Source organism: Vicugna pacos, chromosome X, assembly GCF_048564905.1.
Source record: "Vicugna pacos chromosome X, VicPac4, whole genome shotgun sequence".
NCBI lineage: Eukaryota > Metazoa > Chordata > Mammalia > Artiodactyla > Camelidae > Vicugna > Vicugna pacos.
In genome coordinates, this window is record NC_133023.1 from 38,689,742 (window position 1) to 38,712,930 (window position 23,189).

Here is a 23,189-nt window from a genome sequence, read left to right on the forward strand (position 1 = left end):
CCCCCCCCCCCCAGTGTATCTCCCTCGAGGATCAGGATGGGGTTTGACACTCCTGCTTCTGTAAACTTTGAACAGACCTATAGGACCCCGTTCCAAAGACCAGCAATCTCTCGGAAGCTTGCCTTCAGGAAGTTTTTCACCCCTGACCGACAGCCCCCGGCCCCGCCTTCCATGGAACAGCCCGCTGTACGGCACGGGCCCCAAGATGGCGGCCCCCACGGCGGAAGGGCCCCGGCGCAGCCATGCTCCTCGCCCGGCGCCGCGGCTCCGGGACAAAGTCTCTGCAGCCCCATAAGCGCACCTTGTTCAGAGTGAGTAGACCGCAGCCTCACAGCTCTTGTGTGATCGTGTGCGAAATCAACAGCCCCAGAAGGGGCAAGAGGTGAGGACAGGAAACGGAAGTGGCCCTCGGAGGCTGTTTTAAGTCTTGTTGGCGGGCGCCGCTAAAGCGGGTGCATGAGGGTTTGTGGCGTGACAGTCATCAGTGGGTTTTGAGGTGATGGCTTTGTTGGCTTTTGAGAATGACAGACTGTCAGTTTGTGGGATCAGTTGGTGGAGAAGTAGAGAATCTGGTGAATGGGAATATATGCGAGTCACGGATCCAGGCTTCTGAGGGAGTCAGTTTTTAGATTCCTTGCTGCGTCTTGTCAAGTCCTAATAGTGTGTGCTTTTAGATTTTTCCCTCAGTCGCCCCAGAGATTTGCTAATTTTATTAGCCTTTCCAAAGAATCAACTTTTGGGCTTGTTGATCCATTCTGATGTCCCTTTGTTTTCTATTTCCTTAATTTCTGCTATCTGTACTATTGTCTCTTTATCTAACTTCTTAAATTGGATGTCAATTCTTAATGTTCAGCCTTTCTTTGTTAAAAAAAATTTAAGAACATGAATTTCCCCTTAAGAATCTCTTTAGCTGCATTCCACAAAATTTTATATACACCGTATTATTATTATTGAGCCTTGTATTTAGTTTTTCTTTTTTATTTATTCTTTACATTACTTTACTATAATGATTTTGGGAGGGTTGACATTTTTCTAAAATCTTTTTATCCAGGGATATGGTATGTCTGTGTGACTATTTTAGATTTGTCAGTTCTTAAAAACTTTTAAAACTGTATAGGTGCAGCTCCTTCAAAAAGTTCATTTTACATATTCTATATTTTTCTTGCTGTCATTACGAATGGATTTTTTTCTGTTTTCATTTGATCATTGTTATTACAGAGGGAAAAAAACTATCCGCTCTTATAATATTATCTTGTATCCAGCCCCTTATCAAATTACCCAATGAATTCTGGTAGAGTCTGGTAGCTTTTCTCTGTGTAAAAGCATATCACTACCAAAGAAAGCTACATTTTCACTTCTTTGCAATATTTATTCTGATTATTTCATCTTCTATTGTGTGAGCTGCAGCCAGAAAAACAATGCTGAGTTGGATCAGACATCCCTATCTTTTTATTGATTTTAATGGCCATTGCTTCATCATTTTACTTTTTAGCATAGTATTTCAGGGCTATGTGTTTTGTAAATGATTTTTGTGATATTTAAGTGATTTAATTCTAACTCATTTTAATTTGAGTTTTTATTAGGAATGACTGCTGAATTGTGTCAAATGCTTTTTTTTGGTGTTAGGTTAAAAGCAGCATGTTTCCTACCCCCTCATATTATTAATGTTGCATCGTCTGGAAAGAAGAGGCTGAGAGCTTCCCTGTAGAAGAATTTAAGAGGGATTTTTCACCCTAAAGTGGCAAAATAGTTCAATTGGGCAGAAGAGCTCCCTTTCCTTCAGATTACCAGGTTTCCAGGTTTTCTGCCTCCACCGTCACCCACCAGGGATCCCATGGACAAGTCCTTCCCCTGCCTACCCCATGGGACTTCAGCACCATTCACTGCCTCAGTTCCACCCTCTCCCTCTCCCCAAACCCAGATCTGCCTTGAACCTAGAATTGAGGGATGGGCTGGCTGTGTAAAGTGTGAAGCACTCCCTGTGGAGCCACCAAAGAATGAGACTCTGAGCTCATTAATTTGACTCCAAATCTTATGATTGTTTCCATAGTCCACCCTGACTAATACTCAAGTGAGAGTTGCTGAACTCTGCGGGGTGAATGTGCAATGACACTGATGACATGGATACTGTCCTTTTAAGACTTGGTGTCTCTGTGGAGCTGCTGACTTTTCCCCTTATTGGAGGCTGCAGGATCTTCCATTCAGTCTGACTGCAGCCCACATACAGAGGCCTCTCCAGCTTTGGAAGGTGGGCTGATACCCAGAGTGAACATGCCAGCTAATGGGAAATCACCCCAGAGGTTTCCTGCCCTGGTTCCAGGACAACCTGGCAGATCATTTGAGGTAAGGAGGAGGAGCCTACTTTCCCCCCCTATTTTTCTTTCTTTTATTTTTTTAGACAAACTTCAGTTTTGAGATAATTGTAGATTCAAATGCAATGTATTCTTTACCCAGTTTCCCCCATTGTAACATCTTGAAAAATCTCGGTACAATATCACAGCCAGGAGATTGACATACAGAACATTTCCATCCCCACAAGGATTGCTCAGTGTTGCCCTTTAATAGCCACTTCCCTCCTCCCACTCTCCCTCCTTAACCCCTGGCAACCAATAATCTGTGCCCCAATCCTATAATTTTGTCATTTCAAGAATGTTACATAAATAGAACATACAGTAACCTTTTGGGACTGGCTTTTTTACTTGGCATAATTCGCTGGAGGTTCATCCAGATTGTTGCATATATGAATAATTTCTTCCTTTTTATTGCTGACTAGTATTCCATGGTATGGCTTTACCAGTTTGCTTAACCAGTTACTGGTTGAAGGACATCTTGGTTGTTTCCAGTTTTTGGCTGTTATGAATAAGGATGCTATGATTGTGTAAGATTTTTGTGTGGGATGAATGCACATGAGTGCATTTGCTGGATTGTATGCAAAGAGCATTAAAACAATCAAGTGATTTAATGTTTTAGTACAGTTTTAGATTTACAGAATAATTGAGAAGATATGGTTTCATATACCATTCTGGGCACCACCCCCCTCCTCTGGCACACAGTTTCCCCTATTGTTAATATGTTGTATTAGTGTGGTTCATTTGTTGCAATTAGCCGATATTGATTATTGGCTATTAATTATAGTTGACAGTTTAGAGTAGGGCTCACTTTTTGTGTCTCATATTCTGTGGGTTTTGACAAATGCATCATGACATATATCCATCATGCCAACCTGTTTCATCTGTGCTTTAGCTGTTCATCCGTCCTCTCCCTCTGCCTGAAACTCTGGCATCCACTGATTTTTTAAAAGTATCTCTTAGTTTTGCTTCTTCTAAAATGTCAAGTGGTAGAGCGCTTGCTTAGCATGCATGAGGTCCTGGGTTCAATCTCCAGTAGCTCCTCTAAAAATAAATAAACTAGTTACCTCCCCCCAACCAAAATAAAATAATTAAATAAAATGTCGTATATGGAATCATATGGTCTGTGGTCTTTTCAGATTGACTTTTTTCAGTTAGCAATTTGCACTCAAGTTTCCTCCATGTCTTTTCATGGCTCGATAGCTCATTTATTTTTATCACTGAATAATATTCCACTGTCTGGCTGTACCACAGTTTGCTTATCCATTCACCTATTGAAGGACATCTTATGAATAAAGCTGCTGTAAACATTTATGTCCAGGTTTTTGTGAGGACATAGTTTTCGATTCATTTGGGTAAATAACTAGGAGTGTAATTGCTGGGTCATGTGGTAAGACTGGCTAACTTTATAAGAAACTGCCAGACTGTCTTCCAGACTTTTTCACCATTTTTCATTCTCACCAGCAATGAATGAACGTTCTTCTTGTATCATATCCTCACCAGCATTTGGTATTGTCAGTTTTTTGGATTTTAGCCATTTTATTAATTGTGTTTTGGTATCTTATTATTATTTTAACTTGCAATTCCCTAATGAAAAATGATGTTGTATATGGTTTTACATGCTTATTTGCCATCTGTATATCTTCTCTGATCAAGTGTCTAGTCAGATCTTTTGCCCATTTTTTGATGTGGCTTGTTGTTTTCTTATTGTTGATTTTTAAGAGTTCTTTGTATATTTTATTTTATTTTATTTTATTTTATTTTTCTTTGTATATTTTAAATACAAGTTCTTTATCAAGTATGGGTTTTGCAAGTATTTTTCCCATTCTGTGGCTTTCACAGGGCAGAATTTTAAAATTTTAATGAAGTCCAACTTGTCAAGTTTTCTTTCATGTAATGTACTTTCGGTGTTATATTTGAAAACGTTGCTAAACCCAGAGTCACTTAAATTGTCTCCTGTTATTGGCAGAAGTTTTATACTTTTGCATTTTACATATAGGTCTAACATCCATTTAGAATTAATTTTCATAGAAGTTGTAAGGACTGCGTCTAGAAGTATTGTTTTTTGCATATGGATATTCAATTAGTTTCAGCACCATTTGTTGAAAAGGCTGTCCTTTCGCCGTTGATTTGCCTTTGCTGCTTTGTCAAAGATCAGTTGTCTGTATTTCCCTGGGTCTGTTTCCTGGCTCTCTATTTGTCCCATTGTCTATTTTTACCAATACCATACTTTTATTTATTGTTTTTTAAATTGAGATATAGTTGACTTACAATATTATATTAGTTTCAAGTATACAACATGATTCGGTATTTGTATATACTGTGAAATGACCACTGAGATAAGCCTAGGTGACGTCCATCACCATACATAGTTACGGGGTTTTTTTTTTCTTGTGATGAGAACTTTTAAGATTTATTCTCTTAGCAACTTTCAAATATGCAATACAATATCATTAACTATAGTCATCATGCTGTAGATTACATTCCCATGACTTATTTATTTTATAACTGGAAATTTGTACCTTTTGGCCCCTTTCATGCATTTTACCCACTCCCCACCTCCTACCTCTGGCAACCACCAATCTGTTCTTTGTATCTGTGAGCTTGTTATTTTGTTTGTTTTATTTTGTTTTAGATCCCACATATAAGTGAGATCATATAGTATTTGTCTTTCTCTGTCTGACTTATTTCACTTAGCATAATGCCCTCAAGGTCCATCCAAGTTGTTGCAAACAGCAGAATGTCCTTCTTACTCATGGCTGAATAATATTCCATTACGTACACACACACACACACACACACACACATATATATGTATATACACATACATACATACATATATCACATTTTCTTTATCCATTCATCAGTTGGATGGACATTTAGGTTGTTTCTGCTTCTTGGCTGTTGTAAATCATGCTGCAGTGAACATGGGGGTGCATATATCTTTTCGGGTTAGTGTTTTCATTTTCTTCAGACAAATACCCAGAAGTGAAGTTGCTGGATCATATGGTAGTTCTATTTTTAATTTTTTGAGGAACCTTCATACTGTTTTGCGTAGTGGCTGTCCCAATTTACATTCCCACAGTGCACAAGGGTTCCTTTGTCTCCACATCCTCACCAACACTTGTTATTTGTTGTCTTCTTGATAACAGCCATCCTAACAGGTATAAGGTGATATCTCACTCTGATTCTGATTTGCATTTCACTAATGATTAGTGATGTAGAGCATCTTTTCATGTACAACAGGACATCAGGCCAACAGGCCATCTGTATATCTTGTCTGGAAAAATATCTGTTCAGATCCTGTGTCCATTTTTTAATTGGATTTTTTTTGGCAATTGGGTTGTATGAGTTCTTTATATATTTTAGATATTAACCCCTTATCAGACATATGATTTGCAGATATTTTCTCCCATTCAGTAGGTTGCCTTTTCATTTTGTTGATGGTTTCCTTTGCTGTGCAGAAGCATTTTAATTTAATGTAGTCCCACTTGTTTATTTTTGCTTTGGTTGCCTTTACTTTTGGTGTCAGATCCAAAAAAATCATCACCAAGACTGATGTCAAGGAGCTTACCCCCTATGCTTTCTAGAAGTTTTATGGTTTCAGGTCTTACGTTCAAATCTTTAATCCCTTTTGAGTTAATTTTTTATATGGTGTAAGATAGTGGTCCAGTTTCATTTTTTGCACGTGGCTGTCCAGTTTTCCCACCACTATTTTCTTAAGATACTGTCCTTTTCCCATTGTACAGTCTTGACTCTTTTGTCATAAATTAATTGACCACATATGTGTAGGTTATTTCTGGGTTCTATAGTCTGTTCTGTTGTTTGTATCTGTTTTTATACCAGTACCATACTGTTTTGATTATTGTAGCTTTGTAATATACAATTGATCCTTGAACATCACAGGTTGCTGGTCTTCTTATATGTGGATTATTTTCAATGGCAAATACTACAGTCCTACATGGTTCACAATTGGTTGAATCTGTGGATACAAAGAAACTGGGGATAAAGGGGAACCAAGTATATGGAGGGCCAACTATAACTATATATTTTCAACTGCACAGAGGGCCGATGCCCCTAATCCTGCATTGCTCAAGGGTCAACTAGTTTGAAATCAGAGACTGTGATGCCTCCAGCCTTGTTCTTCTTTCTCAAGATTGCTATTGACACAACATTGTAAACTGACTATAACTCAATAAAAAAAAAAGATTGCTAGCTCGTTGTAATATTTAACTTATAAGTCTTGCTTTTTTAGCTTTGTTAGATTTATACTTAGTGTTTCATACTTCTGAGTGTTTGTAAATGGTTTTATATTTTTTATTTTGGAGCCCATGTTTTCATTGCTAACATATAGCTAACACATTGGTTTTTGTATGTTTATCTTGATTTTTGTGACCTTGTCATTTGGAAAAAGGGACAGTTTTCTTTCTTTCTTTTTATTCAGTATGCCTTTCATTTCCATTTCTTGCCTTATTGCACTGGTTAGAACTTCCGGCATGATGGTGAATAAGGGTTGTGAGAATGGACATCCTTGCCTTGCTCTTGGTCTTCAGTCTTTTACCACTGGGTATAATGTCAGCTATGGTTTTGTTCTTAGATGCTCTTTATCAAATTGAGGTGCTTTCTCTATTTCTATTTCTATTCAGGGTTTTGCAGGAATGAGTGTTAGGTTTCCTCAAGTGCTTTTTCTACACTGATTCATATGATCATGTGACTTTAAAAACCCTGTTAATGTGGTGGATTACATGGATTGATTTTTGAATATTGAACCTGTCTTGCATCCCTGGAATAAACCCCGGTTGGTCGTGGTGTAGAATTCTTTTAATATATTACTGAATTATATTTGCCAATATTTTGTCCAGAAATTTTGCCTCTATACTCATGAGTGATATTGGTGTGTAGTTTTCTTTTTTGTACTGTATTTGATTTTGTAAATGATAGTCAAAAATCTTCCTCTTCACGCTCTAAATAGTAGTGCTATTTGGAGGCTGATGATTCTGGGCAATGCATGGTGACTTTTTCCTGATCAGTACTTTACCCTCCTCTAACTCTTCCTTCCCAGATCTTCCAAAAGAGAGTTAGAAATGGCCACATCCCCAGCCAGTTTTTGTTGGTTCATTTATTTACTTGTTAATTTTGTTTTCCTGTGGTGTTTAGGAAGCTTCTAAATATAAATAGGATAAATATTAGGATAAAAGGAAGTTAACAGAAGAAAATATCAACACAAGTTTTAGAATGTAGGCATGTTGGCCAACAATTGTTTACAACTAGAAACTTTGAAAGTCTAAATTTATTGCTGATATTCTGACATTCCAGTCAGACATATGAATTACAATGCCCTCACAGAGAAATCGATAATTCCTCTCTAGTAAAGATTTCTTGATACTCGAGAGTCCAGAAATCTTTTGCTAGATCTCCATATGAATCATGGAAACCGTGTCTTCTATTATAACCTCGTCATAAATGCTATTACAGATCTCCTGTGGCGTTTTTCTTTTTAAAAGGATTTTTTTTCATTCAGTGTTTAAGTAAGATTAAAACCTACAAGATTTTGTGTCCAGTTAATGAGTAATAAGAGAAGGGCTGAATATGAATTATCATCTGATTGGATAATTAAAATGTGTCTGACCCAGAGTCAAATTACTCAGTGATATACCAGTAACTTTGTGTGGGATTAAGAGTTTTAGAGCAAAATACCTCTAAATAAAGCATGCTGTCTGAAAGCATAGGGATACTGTGTACATGAAATACTGCATAAGAAAGCTGATGGAAGCAAGTTGTGTCTTTAAACTTCTAACAGTTGGTTGCCATATGCAGGAACTTTATTTGTATTACTGTTTGATAATATAAATAATACAAGTATTTCTCAATTCTCTTGTTTTATTTTATGATGTAATTACTGCATGTATATGTTATATTTGGTGTGCTTCTTTCTCTATTGAGTGTTTCCTCTAAATTTTTTTTTGGTAATTAGGAAGGTTTATATTTTTATGCTGGGGGTTACCTTTGTGTTCATCCTTTTTATAGTACTCTTAGTCAACATTATTTTTTTTTAAAGTTACATATTTATTTATCAAATTGTATATATTTAAGGTGTACAACATGATGATTTGATATACATACACATAGTGAAATGATTACTACAGTTAAGTTAATTAACGTATCATCTCCTCACATAGTTACCATTTTTTGTGTGTGATGAGTATACACCAGAAATTTACTCTCTTACCATATTTCCATTGTTCAATACAGTATTATTAAGTATAGCCATCATGCTTGTACATTAGATCTCTAGACTTTATTCATCCTACATAAATGTGACTTTGTATTCTTTGAACAACATCTCCCCATTTCCCCCATACCTTTGGTAACCACCATTCTACTCTTTGCTTCTGAGTTCAATTTTTTTTCTTAGATTCTCCTATAAGGGAGATCATATGGTATTTGTCTTTCTGTCTTATGTCATTTAGCATAATGTCCTCCAGGTTCATCCATGTTGTTGCAAACAGCAGCATTTCCTTCTTTCTCATGGCTGAATACTATTCCATTCTATATATATACACCAGATCTTCTTTATCCATTCATCCATCACTGTACACTTAGGTTGTTTCTGTATCTTGGCTATTGCGAATAATATTGCAGTGAATATGTGAGTGCAGGTATCTTTTCGGGATAGTGATTTCATTTCCTTTGGATATATACCCAGAAGTGGGATTGCTGGATCATATGGTAGTTCTAGCTTTAATTTTTTGAGGAACCTCTACATTGTTTTCCATAATGGCCGTACCAATTTACCTTTTTCTTTCTTTGTTTGTTTCCTTTTGCGGGGGAGGGTAATTAGGTTTATTTATTTTTAGAGGAAGTACTGGGGATTGAACCCAGGACCTCATGCATGCTAAGCATGCACTTTACCACTTGAGCTATACCCTCCCCTTTACCTTTTTCTTTATTAATCTTTTACCATCTAATTTGTCTCTCATCTATTACCTATACAGCAGTCAATGATTTTATTCAGTTTCCCCCTTTTTCTTTCCCTGCTCCTCCCATATTTTAGTTGCATTTTTTTCCTACTTTGTCAGGACACTTAATGTTTATAGATTATCCTTTAACCTGTGACCCCAGCCTTGTTTTAGCCTTAGCTTTCCAGTTAAATATATGGAATGCCCACTGTCAGTCCTTTGGCCAAAATTTTCCCATTCACTGTTTTTGGTCAAAGCACATCATTTAGTATAGTGCTATCCAATAGAACTTCCCGCAGTGATGGGGATGTTCCGTATCTGTGCTGCCCAGCACTGTAACCAGCCATATGTGGTTATTGAGCATTGGAAATGTGCCTAGTGTGACTGAGAAACTGAATTTTTAATTTTATTCCACTCTAATTCATCAAAATTTGAATTTAAATAGCTACATGTGGTTAGTAGCGACCATATTAGACAGCACAACTCTAGCAAATTCCCTGAGAAGAACACACATATTTTGGCATATTTAAAACTTTGTCTAAAGGCCTTGACACTTGCAGGGTATCTTGCCTGGATATAATTTCTTTTGTACTTTGTTCCCTTAAGTTTCTTGAAGATGCCTTGCTTTGTATGTTGTTTTTGAGAAATTGATGTCAATCTAATTCTTTTGCCTGGAGACCCTGAGGAATTTTTTTCCTTGTCTTTAAATTCTAATAGTTTTATCAGGAGATTATCTCAGAGTTCCAGGTCAATTTTCCTTGGTACCCAGTGGGCCCTTTGATTGATTGTGTTGAAGTTTGTTTTATGATCCAGGATATGGTCTAGCTTGGTGAATATTCCACGTGTACTTGAAGAAACAGTTGATCTCTTAGTTTTTGAGTGGAATGTTCTACAAAGTCATTGGTTGATTGGTGGTGTTCAGTTTTTCAATAGCCTGGTTGATTTTCTGTCTATTAGTTCCTCTTATAAGTAAGAGAGGTGTTGAAAGTTGGCAGCCATATTTGTGGATGTTCCCATTTCTCCTTTCAGTTCTTTCAGTTTAGCTTTGTGTATATTGTTGTTTCCCCAGCAACTGGGACAGGTCTAGGCACATACTGTTAACTTAGTAGTCAGTTGTCTTTCCTTCATGAATTGAAAAATTAATACACTAGCAGGGCTGTTTGGAGTTTTCCTCCCCCAAAGGATAATATCAAGCAAGACAGAGTCAGGCGTCCGGTGCCCGCTAAACACTGGCCCTTGCCATCTGCCTCTACAAAGATTGGGTCACTAGCCACTGCAGTCGCTGACCTTCAACACACCCTGAAAGGAGCTCAGGGTCGAAATGAGAAATGAGGCACTCTGTGCTCTGGGAAAACTTCTCTGGCAGAACAGGCCTTCAGGTAGATATTTTCGGGAAAAGATTTTATGAGCCTAGTTTCTTGCATCTTCTTATATCTAGAAAAGCTTAAAACCATTAACGGAGACATCTGCTCCTCATGGTTAGCAGCAACCTTCTGCCAAAACGTGTGCTTGATGGCACGTATCCCCCTTCAGCAAAATCACATATGTACTGACCTCCCCCATCACCTCTTTGGAGCAGTGCCTCAGTGCTACCTGAGAGACTGTCACCCGGGCTATGCTCCTCATTTGGCCCCCAATAAAACTTAAGTCACAGCTCTCACACTGTGCATTTTTTTTTCCGCTCGACACCAGTGTAGCTTCTTCTAATCAATTGTCAACGGTGCTCTGTTGAAAGAATTAGTTCCCACACATCATTTCCACGCGTCCCATTCTGATCATTGCAGATTGTTGTTACAGGGATCTCTGTCATTCGAAGACGTGGCTGTGGATTTTACCCGACAGGAGTGGCACAGGCTGGACCCTGCCCAAAGGACCATGCACAAGGATGTGATGCTGGAGAACTACAGCAACCTGGCATCTGTGGGTGAGGATTATAGTCCTTGTAACTCCTGGTAGCACACGCTTCCTTTCTTGGTTGCTGTACTGTGTCCAGCCTTTGTAGAGTTCAATGACACTTTAGTTCTAGATTGAAGGCTCACAGACGATTTATCAGTTTGGGGCACCAGGAAGAGTGTGTGTGTGTGTTCTCACTTCCCCCAATGAAAGGTTTAAAAGGGGCCCCCTTCCTTGTGCAGCTCATGAAGATGCACCTTTCTCCTCCATCAGAGGCCCTAAAGCTCAGACAGCTTGGCCCACGTCCTGTGCCATTTCCCATTAACAGGCCTCTGCGTGGCCAAACCAGAGATGATCTTCAAGTTGGAACGAGGGGAAGAACTGTGGATATTAGAGGAGGAATCCTCAGGCCATGGTTACCCAGGTGAGTGAGCAAGAACTGGGCAGACAGAAAATAGGGGAATTAAGAGCTTAGGAATTCAGATCAAAGGTTATGTTCAGGCAGTGTTTTTCAGGAATCTCTTTTCAGAGGCCCTCGCTCTTTGAAAACGACTGGAGGACTTAAGGTCTATATGCTTTAGGTACCTAAATCCCACAATCCAACATCTTGCTCACACTGGAGTGCTCTCTCCTATTTTATCTTGATTCTTCTGGTCATTTACCACTCTTCTCTTTCCCTGCCTGCCTCAGCTTAGACATTTATTTTTAGCTAGTCTGTCTCCCTTTAGTGTTCTCGGTTGCCTTCCTTCCCTCCGTTGCCTTGGATGCCTTCTGTAATCAAGCACTCATTCCTACATTCATTCAGTCATCCACCAAATCTTAAATGAGGGTCTGCTGTACCCTGGTCGCGTTCTAGGTGTGGGGATCCGGTGGTGAATAAACTAATATCCAAGTTCTCTTGGAGCTTGCAGTCTAATGAGGGAAAGAGACCAGAAACAAACAAATACATAGTGTTTGGTGGAAAGAAAATCAGTGCGAGATAAGAAGGGTAGACAGTGATGGGGTTTGTGCTTTTGGGGAATGAGGTCAGGGAAGACTCTTTGGTGGAGTTAACTTTAGTGCGCCAACATCAGTGAAGTGAGAGAGTCAGAGCCACATGGAGTATTCTGGGCAGAGAGAGCAGTAAGTACCAGCCTGGTCTGAGTGATATATTGTAGGAATAACAAAGACGTTTGTGTGGCTTAAGGGTAGGTGGTGAGAGTCTTAAGAGGTGATATCAGAGAATTTTAGCTGGGGCCCAAGTTACGTAGTTTCACAGGCTCTGTTAAGCACTTTTATTTTATACTGTGACAAGGGGAAGCCTATGTTGGGTTTTGAGTGAGAGTGATCTGATCTGATTTGTTTTTAAAGGCTCTCTGTCACTGCTGTGTGCCAACAATTCTGTTGGTGGTAATGCCCTCAGTCATGATAATGACCTTCTTCAGCATCAGAAGATTCAAACTTTGGATCAAACTGTCAAATATAGGAAAGCCTTCTACAAGAGAACGGGCTTTGTTGGACATAAAAAAACACACACAGGAGAGAAAAACTTTGAATGTCACGAATGTGGGAAAACTTACTGCAGGAAATCAAACCTTATTGAACATCTGCGAATACACACAGGAGAGAGACCCTATAAATGTGGTGAATGTGCAAAAACCTTTAGTGCACGATCATACCTCATCGCTCATCAGAAAACTCACACAGGGGAAAAGCCCTTTGAATGTAACGAATGTGGAAAATCTTTTGGCAGGAAGTCACAACTCATTCTACATCGGAGAACACACACAGGAGAGAGACCCTATGAATGCACTGAATGTGGGAAAACCTTTTCTGAGAAGGCAACCCTCACGATCCATCAGAGAACTCACACAGGGGAGAAACCCTACGAATGTGGTGAATGTGGGAAAACGTTTCGTGTTAAGATATCCCTTACGCAACACCAGAGAACTCACACGGGGGAGAAACCCTATGAATGTGGTGACTGTGGGAAAAACTTCCGTGCAAAAAAATCCCTAAACCAACATCAAAGGATTCACACGGGGGAGAAACCCTATAAATGCGGTGAATGTGGGAAATTCTTCAGAATGAAGATGACTCTCAGCAATCACCAGAGAACTCACACAGGTGAGAAACCCTATCAGTGTAACGAATGTGGGAAATCTTTCCGCGTGCACTCATCTCTCGGGATACATCAGCGAATTCACACAGGAGAGAAACCTTATGAATGTAATAAATGTGGCAACGCCTTCTATGTCAAAGCACGCCTCGTTGAACATCAGAGGCTGCATTCAGGAGAGAAACCCTATGAATGTAGCGAATGTGGAAAAATCTTCAGTATGAAGAAATCCCTTTGTCAACACCAGAGAACTCACTCAGGCGAGAAACTTTATGACTGAAGTCAAGGGAGAAATGCCTTCTATGTGAAAGTATGCCTCAGTGACATAATCTTTGAATGTCAAGAATGTTGGAAAGTCTTTGGCCAGAAAACCAACGTCACAGAACATCAGAGAACTCACGGAGGCCAGCCCTTGCCTTGTACTATGGAGGAAGCTTCTCTAAGAAGACTCCTGTCACCATTTGACCAAGCCCTTTGGGCCATCTGATTACCGGGGCACACATAGTGCACCTGTAACAATTTGGCTCCTACACTGGTGTGGAAATTGATTCGATCCCCTTAGGGAATGGCTCGTTTTCATTCCATTTGGATTTCCCTAATTAGTGGTGAGGTTGAACATCCTCCAGCTGTTGACTGACCATTTGTTTTTATTTCTTCTGTGCAATAACTGTTCATAGCCTTTGCTCATTGTTTTCTAATGGGCTGTTTATCTTTTACTTCTTGGTTTAAATGTTGTTTTTGTTGTTGTATTTAATATATGAGAATATAAAAATCCTTTTTTCGGTCATGTGTGTTGCAAATACCTTCTCTCAGACTGTGACTGGTTCTTTAATTTTGCTAACTCTTTTGCTGAGGTTTTTTGGGGAGGGAGGGGAGGTAATTAGGTTTTATTTATTTATTTAAAAAAATTTTTTTTAATGGCGGGACTGGGGATTGAACCCAGGACCTCGTGCATGCTAGGCACGCACTCTACCACTGAGCTATACCCTCCCCACTGAGGTTTTATGTTTTGGTGTTAGTTTCAAGGTGATAATAATCTCCTATACCCTTCTCTAAAGTGAAGGTTTTACTTTGAACATTTTTTTTCTCTTATAGTAATGCAATCTATATGGTTTTATAAAGCTGCTTTGAGTTCCTGAAAGAGGAACTAAAAGAACACAACGTGTTGCTGCTTGCTTTGGCAATTACCTTTAAGTCAAGTCTTTGGAGCCTGGAGTATTACAGTAACATTTCCAGCGGGAATAACAAAGCACAACCACTCCATGCATAATTCATACCAATTCATACTTAATTGCTCTGGGAACTCTCACTGCTTGAAGAATGGACGTACTTCCAGATCATTCGCCAGAGGGAGGAAATAAATCCCCAGGTGGAAATTTCAGATTTTTCTACATTATACTGTACAATCAAAATAATACCTGGAAACCTGTGGGTTGTGTTTTTGGAGCAATGATGGAAACCCGTTTCTCTAATATACTAACAGTGGGTAAAATAAGAAAGTTACATACTAGGTGTCTGTGTGTATGTTTCTCTCCCTCAGGGTGTTTGTTTTCATCCTTCCCTCAGTCTGTCTTTTCATCCTTTTATCTTTGCCTGTCTCTTTCTCACCATAATTTCCTCTTCACAAATCATGTTATGGAGACTTTTTTTTTTATCACGTGTGGTGGCCACTGAATATAGTTTTGTCATATCTTTTTGGCTTAAGAAAAAAAAAAAGGACCCCTATTTGTCCTGCCTTCTGCATCCCGGATCAACCTAGGGTGTGTCTCCCCAGCCACAATTCAGAAAAGAGCTCAGGAGGCTACATTTGCAGTGAAAAAGCATCAGAAATGGCAGAAGCAGCTCAGTCCTTCACAGACCGGCCCCCTTTCCCTCTTTGATACTGCGTGGCCAAGGGGTATATCTCTGATGATTCTTTCCAGCTGGCTTCAGGTTTTATAGCCCTTCTGTTCTGAAACTCCTCTGCCAGTCTCTTCTGTAACCAATGGCTTTGACTTCCAGCCTAAGTTTTACAAAGGAATGTTCCCCCAGGATGCAGGATGTCTGGAGCCAGAAAGGGCCATCACAGGCTAATGAGCCTGTCATGGCCGAGCCTCTGGGTCTCGGTGGCATTGGGTGCTGTGTCATTAAGAATCACATCTGCTCTCCTACTGGGAAGCAGTTCTCGAGTTCTCTGGACAGTTCTTGGGTCAGTCACATCAGCAGGGCACAGAAAAGTTGCTCCTTCCAGGGGTAATATGTGAAGATCTTCCCCAAGCACGAAGCCAACAGGAGCACTGGGATCTGTGCCATGCCAGGAGCCGCCTACAGTCTAACACCCGGAGGCCTGGCCGCAGGCTCTGGTGCCTCTAATTCAGCTCCAAGAGCTGCAAGGTGCTTCGACACCAGTAATTCTCCGCCTTCACAGCCTTCACAGCCTTCACAAACCAGCCCTTCAAATGTTGTGTCAGCCACAGATGCTAAGCGCCAGTGTGACCCTTGTCGCAACTCCCAGCGGTGTGGAACCTTTGATGCTGAAGAGAAGCCCACACCAGCTTCAAGGACGTGATACAAAGTTTCACTGGGCTCTGAAAGACTTGGACAAAACCCCAGGAGGACAGGTCCTTGCCTCGCTTAGTTCCATGACTTCGGCGGCTAGCACAGGGTCTGACCCAACTGTCACAATTCTTAATAAAATCGACCTCAACCTGTGTGTAATTGAAGGGCAATTTCCAAGTCTCTGTGGAAAAGTGGGGTTTTTAAACAGTTTATCAACTGCCATGAGCTATCCACACCTCCTTTCATGTAACTCTCAGAACCACCCTACAAAGTAAGCTCTATATCCATTTTCTGATGAAAACAAAACAAAACAAAACAAAACAAAACAACTATCACTATCCCTGTGGCTCCAGGCTGAAGTTCCTTCAGTGCAAAAGCCTGCTGATGAGATTTGGAGGCAATGTTATCAGGAATCGATGCTTTCAAAAGCCGTAAGGAGTCTCAAGGGGAGAGGGCATGGAGTGGTCCTGGGCGTCAGAACTAATTCCAGAGGTGGGTGGAGGGGCGGAGAGTGGAGATACACACCCCAAATCCGCCCCATTTGGGCAGCTGACCTCCAGCCCCATCCCGTGTCGTGGATTCAGCCCCATCGGCCTCCCCGTTCTCGGAAACCCGTGCCACAGGCTTCGGGCCTGCGGCGCCCACCTCCCTTGCCCCCTCCTCGTTCCAAGGCCCTCCACCTGCAGAGCCCACCTCACCTGCGCCTTTCCAAGGCCCTCTCCAGCTCTCTGTCTGACCGTCGCTCCTCTGGAGCCTTGGCCAACTGTTTACTTCACGTTGGCAGTTCTCACCTAGTCACCTAGCTGGGGCTGACCGCGTCCGGGCCTGGACGAGCTGGGCCCCTGAGCCCCCTTTCGGCCTGGAGACCTGGGGCCGGCCCCTGGCCACTCCCCCCCCCCCCACGCGTGCAGTAGGTGCAACATAAATGCCCACCGCCGCGCCCACCCACCGCCCCGCTGGCCGCCCGGCTCACCCGGCCATGGACGCCATCCTGCTCCAGACACCGGAAGTGCGGGCTCACTTCCGGCTCCTAACTTTCAACATTTACGATTTTAATCCACCCTAAGTTTTTTCTGTATAATGTAAAGTCTGCAATATATAATGCTGTATTTCCTTTAAATCCTTTACATCATATTGTTTTTAAAGTCATGAGGCTTGCTTTTTTTCATAGAATGTTACCTTTCCAAAATCTATCCATGTTGATAAATATAGGTCTGGTTTATTTATTTCTCTCTCCATTCCCCTAGTGAAAGATGTTTGTATCGTTTCTGTGCTTAGTGTTTAAATCTAGAAGTGGCAACGATGGGTCATAGGGTGTAGGCAGTATGCCAGTTATTAAGCTATTGTGCCCCAGCTCCAAACCCAACCTTCTATACTGTGCTTCGTGATGCTGTGGCCATGACTCTAGAAAACACATTTCTGTCTTGTCAGCTGCTGCTTCCTGTTGGACCTTGCCCATAAGAGATACTCAAAATGACTGTTGAGCCTGGGGAAGGAAAAAGGGACATGATCCTTTTTCCCCCTTCCTGTTGGCTCCCTGTTCATCTGATTGTCAGCCCAGCATTCCTTCTTCACTTGGGTAGCAGCCATTCCTCATGTTAGCAGCAATTTAATCTAGTTTTCAGTTTTCCAGCACTAACAGCTTTATGGTACCCCCCCCCCGGAGACACTAGCGATAGCTGGCTGGTGCCACCTCCTTAGAGGTATGAGTCCCAGTCACAGGAGACTCTGCTTCCAACCTTCTATGTTTAAATTCCGGTTTCTTCCCTTGTTACCCTAGCCCAGCTGCTTTCTGCAGTTGCTATCTCCATAATAATTTTAATGTTCTCCTTTTGTCTCTTAAGTTATATGATTAATAACTTCATAACTAGTTAAAAATTCATTATAATAAGTTCTCTCTGTTAAAATAACTGGTATGGTTTCTGTCTCCTAGCTGGGTTCTGATTGATACAGAAGTTTTTCAACTTGACTAAATATTGAAGTTTTAAAAAAAAATTGTACTAGTTTACACTGTCACAAGCAGTTTGGGGAAAAGTTTACATTTTCACGCATATTCACCAGGACTTATTCTCTGTTGTTTTTTAAGTTGTTGTCAATCTGAAAGGTGTAAAATGGCTTTAGGCCCTTCCATCCATGAATGTGGTGTGTCTTTTTATTTTTTTTAACTCATCTTTTTAATTTTAAATAGTATTTTATGGTTTTTTCCAAGAAATTGTCTTTGAAAGTTAATCTTTTAATAGAAAATTTGCTCAGATACATGTATATACATACATTAAAAATGTAATGATGTATTATGGGGTATATATATTTATATGTAATATACATGTGTGTATCTATATGTATGTATCTAAGTGTGTGTGTGTGTGCACCTCCCCAGAAAACACTTTTGTTTTATATGTTTATTTCATTTTATCCACCTATTCACCACTTTGGCTAGTCTTCATTCCTTTCTGCGTTTCTTCCAGGATCCTTTTCTTCTTTGCCTGAAAAATACCCTCCAGAGTTTCCTTTAGTGGAGGTCTATATAGTGACAAAACTCTCAACCTTGTGAATGTTTTCTCTTGTACTTTTCTTGATAAGCAAAAGTGAATTCTTCACCTTTAGTACTTGGTAGCACTATGCCATGGTACACTGATGTTAAATTAAGTACTTGTTTTGCTTTTTTTCCCCTGAGCATTCCATAATGATTATGACTACCCAGGGTATTTGAATTAATCACCAGATGCCCCCCAATACAGCATACATTTGAATATATATATATTACACTTTCTGCACTTTGTATATAGCATGCCGTCACCCTCATTTACTAAGTGTTAGTTAAATTTATCAAGATGCCATCCCTTAGTTCTTCCAATCTGCAGTTCATCCATTAAGAAAAATAAATTTGATACTTTAAAATTCTTCTTATTATGGAAAATATCAAACATAAATAAAAGTAATCTATTGTGACAGAAAGCAGATCAGTGATTGTCTCTGGGGTAGGAATTAACTCATAAGAGGTAAGAGGGAACTTCCCAGGTGATGGAAATATTCTGTATCTTGACTGGAGTGTGTGTGGATGGGGTTACACAATTGTTATCAAATGAGTAAACCTAATAGGGGTACACAATAGTTATCAAATGAGTAAACCTAAGATTTGTGCAGTTTATTGTATGTAAATTAAGTCTCAATTAAAAAACAATAATAAAAAATTCCCCGTTCCCATACCAGGAGTCAGATGCGGGCTGCCTGGGAGAAAACCAAGAATCTCGACTGCTAAATCAGATGAAAGACACTGGCAATGGGAGACTGATCCTCCCAAGGCTTTAGAAATGGTTTTGCTCCACGAACATGACCTTCACTAAGGTCTCATGATGGGTTGTGCTGGCCCTCCATTAGCTACCATCCTACCATCACTTATGTGGTGATCCCTACTGGCCAACACTACTGAGTGTGTTTGCCTTCCAATAGCCTAAGTGCAGTCTCTCCTGATCCTCCATTTGCTAACCATGACGCAGTTTTTACCCCCACGACATGTCAGCACCATGTCTACTAACACCTCGTTAGCTTATAGCAGTTCTTATCACTGCCTTTAGTCAAGAGCACAATGTCTGCTGATCTACCATTAGCTCACCGCATCTTGTCTTATCACAACTCTTTGTTGCAACAGTCTGCTGACCCCCATTAGCCCAGAGCATCATGTCTCACCACCCCTTTTAGTTGCCATTACAATTTTTGCTGACACTCATTTGCTCACAGCATAGTGTCTTTTCACTCCTTTAGCCTCCAGCTTAGTGACTGATGATCTTCTATTAATTCAGTATTATGTCTTTTTGCCCTCCTGTAGACTCAGCCTACTGACTACTGACCTCTTGTTAGTTCCCAGCGATGTGTCTTATCACCTTTCTTTAGACCTAATGCAGTGGCTATTGACCTCATGTTGCCTCTCACCATTTTCTGTTCATTCCCCATTGGCCACCATATAGTATATTTAACCCAATGAGTTCTAATCACAGTGTCTGCTCATTCTACATTAGATCCCATCCCTGTGTCTGCTGATTTTTTATTAGCCACCAATAGTGTCTTTGATGACCATGAACCCACAACACAGCAAAGTTGTACCAATATTTATCAGCTGTTCCCCAATTAGCCACCAATATGGTGACAGATCCTCTTGAACCCCACTGAAGTGTCTGCAGAACTCACATGAATTTGTCACTCTATCTTCTGATCCACCGTTTACCAAGTTCCAAGTTTTTAACCTGAGGAGCCAGCAGTGTCTGCTTTCCTTTAAATAGCCCATGTCTCTGTGTCTTCTGACCTTACGTTATAGCCTATCAGTGTATCTGCTGACCATACATTAATGTCATCTGATTTGTTAGACACCTGCACAGAGTACGACCTCCTTGAGGACCCAGCACCATGTTTTTTGTCCTTAACAGCAGCCGAATCCCTGTGTTTGCTGCTAAATCCCCCTCCCCCATCTTTAACCACAAGTCTTGTGTCTTTGACCCGTTGAGGCCTGAGTAGAGTCTGCCGACCTTAAATTAGCTCCCAGCACAGTGTCTGTTGATCCTCCATTAGGCAGTAGTACAGTTTCTTCAATATGCATGAGGTCCCAGCAGTGTATTTGCTGATCCGACCTTAGCTACCATCACTCTCTGCTATTCCCCAATTAGCCACAAGATCGGAGACTAACCTCCATGAGCTTCCATCACAGTATCTGCTGAATCCACACTGGTCTCACCTTGCTGACTGTGCATTAGCAATGCGTACAATGTCTTTGACCTTCATAAGTCCCAGTCACAATGTTGCTGACCTTGCACTCACCATCATCAATCACTGTGCCTGTTGGTCCCCCATTACCCACTAATACAGTGTCTGAATGCAGTGATGCCCCAGTACGGTGCACGCTGACCATACACTGGAACCCATCACTGTGTTTGCTAACTCTATACTAGCCTCAACACTGTGACTACTGACTACCAGCCACTAGTTTAGAGTCTTTGCCTCCTGTTTCTCAATCACAGTATCTATTGCTGATAGTATATCAATTAGTGTCTGCTAATCTTGGTCACAAGGAGAGTGTCTTGGATCTTCATAAAAAATCCAACTAGTCTCTGCTGACCCCACATTAGTACTTTATCGCTCTGCTGATGAGCCATTAGCCACCATTAAAGTGACTTTATCTCTATCCCAGCATCAGCCCATTCGCCACCCCCATCCCTGTGGATGCCAGTCCCTCAGCCCCTAATACGATATATTGACCTCATGAGACCCAGCATAATATCTGGGACTCATGAGAGCCTACCCTACATTAGAGCCTTCATGGTTTCTGATGATCTTGTATTAGCCACCAGTAGTGTCTCTGACCCATGTGAGTCCCCATAACCATATTTGCTGGTGCTATATTAGCTCCTATGACTGTGTCTGCTGAATTCCTGCTTGTCAATATGGAATATTTGAGCTGTGATTACTCCCCACAGTTTCTGATGACCGTATATTGGGATCAGTCATTGTTCACCAATTTCTGTACATTGGTTTATTGGCTGTTTCAATTACTGTAATTGTTCCTTAGACTCTGGTGGCCCCCCAGTCCTTCAGACTGCTTTCTTACTTTTTTGCTCCCTGCACTCTCTTCCTTGGTGTTTTTCGCCTGATCCTCAGGGTCTATTCCCTGTTGCTCTGGCTCTTTTGTAGCCCCTCTGTCTTTCAAATACAAGGTCTGTTTTGTGGTCTCGCCAGATGTTTGACGATCCCTCTGTTTCTCAGGTCCAGACACTATCCTCTTGACCTTCCAGCTGTTTCCTTGTTTTTCTGGCTGTTCCCGCAGCTCGAGAGTGTTCCCTTATCTCCCTGGCTGTCTCCTAGCTATTTCTAGCTGTTGTGTGACACTTAAGGATGTCTTCTTCTTCCATTTGGCTGTTCTAGAGTCTCTCTGGCTGTCCTCTAACTACAAGGACTGTTTTCCGGTCTTCTGGCTGTTTGATAGTTTCTCTGACTGTTCACATCACTGCCGTGACTTTTCCCTGGTCCCTGGGGCAATTTCCTAGTATCCTGGGATGCTTCCTCAGCCCTGACCTATTGTCTGGAACCACAGACTGGTCCTGTTTCTTCTGGCAGTTCCCCAATATCTGAAATAGGTTACTTTACCCTCTCCGTTGTTACCTCAATTCTGGGTATGTTCACACTTTCTATTACATTTTTTTTCTGGTTTTGCCAACTGTTTCTCAACACCAAGAGCTGTTATACACACTGGATGTGGCCGGGAGCAAGTGGGAGTCGCAGGCCCCAGAGGGAGTACCTTCCTTTAAGGTAGATCCCTTTAGAGGTGGCTGCCATGGAGAAGCAGACCCTACAGAGAGGCTGTTTAATTCAGAGTCCTGGTGTGACTCCTGGCAGGATATCTGTAGTCCTGGAATCACTGTGTGTCCTCTCATTACCCTTCTAGAAGATCCATTAAGGTGAGTAAAATGAGTTACCCACCCCCCAGCATTCCGTGTGCCTGTATGTGATTCTCTGCTTGGCAGAGACTCTCTGATGGCCAAGAGGAAGCTCGTGGGGGTGGTGGCCCTGCGTGATGTGCAGTGTGGGGTCCAGCTCAATGGACTGGCCCTTTCCTCACCCAAGCCTCAGTACTTCTCCCTAAAAAATGGGTCTCACAGTCCCTACCCAGAATCCTTTTGAGATCTGTGCTAGGTTTGGAGGATGGTTCATGGAGGTATTCACCCCTTGGATTTTTTTTCAGGTCAAAACACAAAACTCTTATAATAATAATTTCGTGTAGTATTACTAACAGTGATTTAATTGCTAGAAAAGCAATGTAGTGTAATGATGAGCATGAACACTGGAGCCGAATCTGTATTCAAATCCTGCCCCTTAATGGCTTCTTAGATATGACACCAAAAGCACACACTATAAAACAAAACGGAAATAAATTGGACTTCATCAAAATTAAAAACTTGTGTTGCAAACAATACTGTCAAGAAAGTAAAAAGTCAACCCACAGAATGGGAAAAAATATTTCCAAATCATATAGCTGATAAGGAATTTGTAGCTAGAATACATGAAGGACTCATAACTCAATAGTAAAAACATATATAAATAACCCAACTTAAAAATGGGCAAAGGATCTGAATAGGCATTTCTCCAAATGAGATATACAAATGGTCTAAGCACATGCAAAGCTACACAACATCATTAGGTATTAGGGAAATGGAAGTCAAAACCACAATGAGATAATACTTCACAACAACTAGTATGGCTAGAATAAAAAAGATAGATAATAGCAAGTGTTGAAGAGAATGTAGAAAAATTGGACTTGTCGCACATTGCTGATGGGATGGATGTAAAGTGGTGCAGCTGTTTTGGAAG

At 40.9% G+C, this 23,189-nt stretch overlaps 1 protein-coding gene and 1 pseudogene across 1 annotated transcript; one reads left to right on the forward strand and one right to left on the reverse strand.

The window, feature by feature from the left end:
* Positions 1–301: 301 nt before the first annotated feature.
* Positions 302–14,085, forward strand: ZNF157 (zinc finger protein 157). Its single transcript, XM_072956251.1, has 5 exons — positions 302–382; positions 2,192–2,343; positions 11,105–11,231; positions 11,529–11,624; positions 12,551–14,085. Exons 2-5 carry the CDS (start codon positions 2,272–2,274, stop codon positions 13,576–13,578), a joined length of 1,323 nt encoding a protein of 440 aa, XP_072812352.1. The 5' UTR covers positions 302–382; positions 2,192–2,271; the 3' UTR covers positions 13,579–14,085.
* A 1,056-nt stretch (positions 14,086–15,141) lies between these two features.
* Positions 15,142–16,826, reverse strand: LOC102545078 (rRNA methyltransferase 2, mitochondrial pseudogene; annotated as a pseudogene).
* Positions 16,827–23,189: the final 6,363 nt, after the last annotated feature.